The sequence below is a fragment of the Fukomys damarensis genome, unplaced genomic scaffold, assembly GCF_012274545.1.
Source record: "Fukomys damarensis isolate Sample0158 unplaced genomic scaffold, DMR_v1.0_HiC HiC_scaffold_27, whole genome shotgun sequence".
In the NCBI taxonomy this organism is placed as follows: Eukaryota; Metazoa; Chordata; class Mammalia; order Rodentia; family Bathyergidae; genus Fukomys; species Fukomys damarensis.
Window position 1 is genome coordinate 18,306,583 of NW_022900939.1, and position 2,890 is coordinate 18,309,472.

Below are 2,890 nucleotides of genomic sequence, written 5' to 3' on the forward strand. Positions count from 1 at the left end.
GAAAGAAAGAAAGAAAGAAAAAGAAAGAAAGAAAAAGTCTGGGAGTGGTGGTGGCATCCCAGCACCGAAATTAGGAGGGTTGTGAATTTGAGGTCAGCCTTGGCTATATAGTGAATTCGAGGCCAGTCTGAACTACTAATAAGACCTGTCTCAAACAAAACAAAACAAGAAAAGAAGTGATTTGGGAGGTGAAGCCTGATGGAGGAGGTGGGTCACTGGGGGAACAGCCTGAAAGAATCAATCTACTTCCTCCTCCCTTGATCCCTCTCTCTGCTTCCCGTAGCCATGAGTTCTTTCTCCTCTGCCATGCCACCCTGCCTTGGAGTCAGCTGTCTATGGACTTGGAACCTCTACAAACTGAGCCAAAATAACCCTCTCCTCTTCTAAACTGTGGATGTCGGGTACTGTGTTTCAGCAATGAGAAACTGAGAAAGGCAAGATGAAGAACTCACACCTAAATTTTGCCAGGATAGTGAATAAAACCTACCAAACCATGTTTTCTTCATAAAATCAACTCCTAACTGTTAGGAATCTGGACTACAGTCGCTACTCTTCCAAGGACCTAAAATCTTGCCAAAGGAACAGTAAGGAAATACCTACTTTTTTTTCTTTTTTTTTTTTGGTTTTTTGAGACAGGGTCTCACTATGTAGTTGAGACTGACCTGGAACTCACTATGTTGTTCAGGCTGGTCTCGAACTCACAGCAATCCTCCTGCCTCAGCCTCCCGAGTGCTGGGATTACAGGCATCAGCCACCATGCCTGGCCAATACCTACTTTTTTTCAGAGGTCTGAATGCCAATGTCCTGGTCTATCCCTGGGTGACATGGGGAGCTCACAAGGCTGCTTCCTCAGGGAAACTCCTGGGTGGCAATAAAGTAGGCGGTAATGCTCTGATGAGGTACTTCCCAATTGTGACTTATGGACACACTAGAGATGAAAGCTTTGGTAAAACCCCAAGCCCTTTTATATGTGTGTACATGTAGCCCAGGCTTCCTCTGCCCTATTTTCCTAAGTATCAACCTCAAGTGCCCTTCCGCCCACCTGGCTGGGCAGAAAACCAAAACAACTCTGAGCCTTTGCCTCTTCCCCAAAGTCCAGCTGGGGCAGGAAGGGGTGATGATATTGGGCCCAGGCACCAGCTAGGGACAGGTTCTTTGATACAAGTCCACTCCACAGACGTGTATGCAGAGATCCTGGCCCCAACCCAATGAGGAAACTGAGGCTGGGAAGGAGGTGGTCTTGCAACGGTAGGCTCAAGTCTACACTTAAGCCTGGAATTCTGTAGGCCACCTCTCAGAACTCAGGCCACCAGTGTCAGCCCCGAGGACCAGCTGCCTCTCACAGCCTAGACCTGACCACTGGCCCACTGCCTCAGAGAGCTGGCCTGGACCCTGTCTTGCTCTGGGGACCCAGTGACCCTCAGAATCCTGGCCTAGCCACTACCTGTCCATGGACCTGAGGCTCCTCAGAGCCCTGGCCTGACATATGATCTGGCTGTATATCCACTGTTCACCCAGAGACCCAAAGCCTGCCCTGGGCCCCCAATACCTCTCTGCCCCATGGTCCGCCCACTGCCCGCCAGGGGACCTACTGCCCTTCTCGGTCCCCCTCTGCCCCTCAGACAGCAGCTAGCCCACTGTCCGCCCGCGAATCCGCGGCCCTAGTTCTTGGTGCGCGCCGGCCGGCAGATCCTGGGGTCCCTGCAGAGCCTCCTAGCGTCTCTCCGCCTGACCCGGGCCCCTGACGTCCGACCGGGACACTCACCCTGCTCCCCGGAGGAACCTGCCATCGCTGGGAATCCCAGACCGGCGCCACAGACTCTTCCCAGAATCTGATGCAACCGCGCCCCGGAAGTCCCGCCCAACCCTCCGCCTTCCGGATACGCCTGGTCGCTAGGCAACTGGGCTAGGACGCCGCGACGCGGGGCATGCTGGGCGTCGAGCTGGGCTTGCTGCGTCTCGGAGGTCCAGAGCTTGCCAGATCTAGAGGGGTCGCCCTGCCGCAGTCAGGGGACAACCCAACCCGGGAACCGGCGGGGTCAAGAGCTGGCAGGAAGAGGAGCGAGAAAAAGGCCTGGCGAACAGCCAGCCTGGGCATACAGATGACCTGCTGGTGACCCGGGCTTACAGCCAGCCCAGAAGAAATTCCTGGCAGCGTCAGAGCACCGGGCAGTGTGGTTGGGACGCGACTTGAAGCACTACGAAGGTCCCGGATGCATCCAGTAAGCCAAGCCAAGGGTAGCAAACACATCGAAGGGGTTCAAGGAGCAGCCAGGACAGATGTGTGCTGTAGAAACATCATCCTGACAGCTGTCCAGCGGACGGGTTGAATTCAGGAAAGCCCAATAAAAGCAAGCGCTTTAGATAGGGAGCGCAGTGTACAGGAGGGGAAGAGGTAGGCTGGGACAGCTGGCAGTCTGAGCAATCCCTAGGAGGCAGTAAGCAGATGGGGTGTGGAGAGAAGGAGAGATGAAGTTGGGAGAATCCCAACCTTCTGGAGTGAGTCTGGTAGGTGTTGGGACATCTGCTTTAATTAAGAACCGGAAGCTAAGTTGCTTGTCAAAGGATAGGGATAAGCATGCTGATCTATGCATATTTCCAGAGACTGGTGCTGCTGAATTTGATGTCTGTGCTAAGCGAGAAGGAGGGGCAGGGTGCAATCTTCCTCAAACCCCAAACTTACTGCTTGTGTGTGCAGCCACTTCCCAGGGGTACCCACTCCTGACAGTACTCTGGCGGCATGCAGGCCTGATCTCCCCTTGTGATTTATATAGAATCTATTCAGAGGTGCAGCCCTTGCAAGGCTGGGGTTCTGAAGTTTCCAACAGAATTGGCACTAAAAAACTCACTTAGATCCAATATATCCAGGACACTTTTTAACATCATAACC

At 53.5% G+C, this 2,890-nt stretch overlaps 1 protein-coding gene across 3 annotated transcripts in view; it reads right to left on the reverse strand.

Moving 5' to 3' along the window:
* Cars1 (cysteinyl-tRNA synthetase 1) overlaps positions 1-1,871 on the reverse strand; it is a 53,873-nt gene extending 52,002 nt beyond the window's left edge. The window contains exon 1 of one of the 3 annotated variants that reach the window (XM_010635678.2): positions 1,766-1,790. In XM_010635678.2, the coding sequence (XP_010633980.1) occupies positions 1,766-1,790 (25 nt within the window). Of the gene's footprint in view, positions 1-1,765 lie in introns of all 3 variants that reach the window. The other 2 variants (XM_010635679.3, XM_033756480.1) reach the window with 2 other exon arrangements.
* Positions 1,872-2,890: the final 1,019 nt, after the last annotated feature.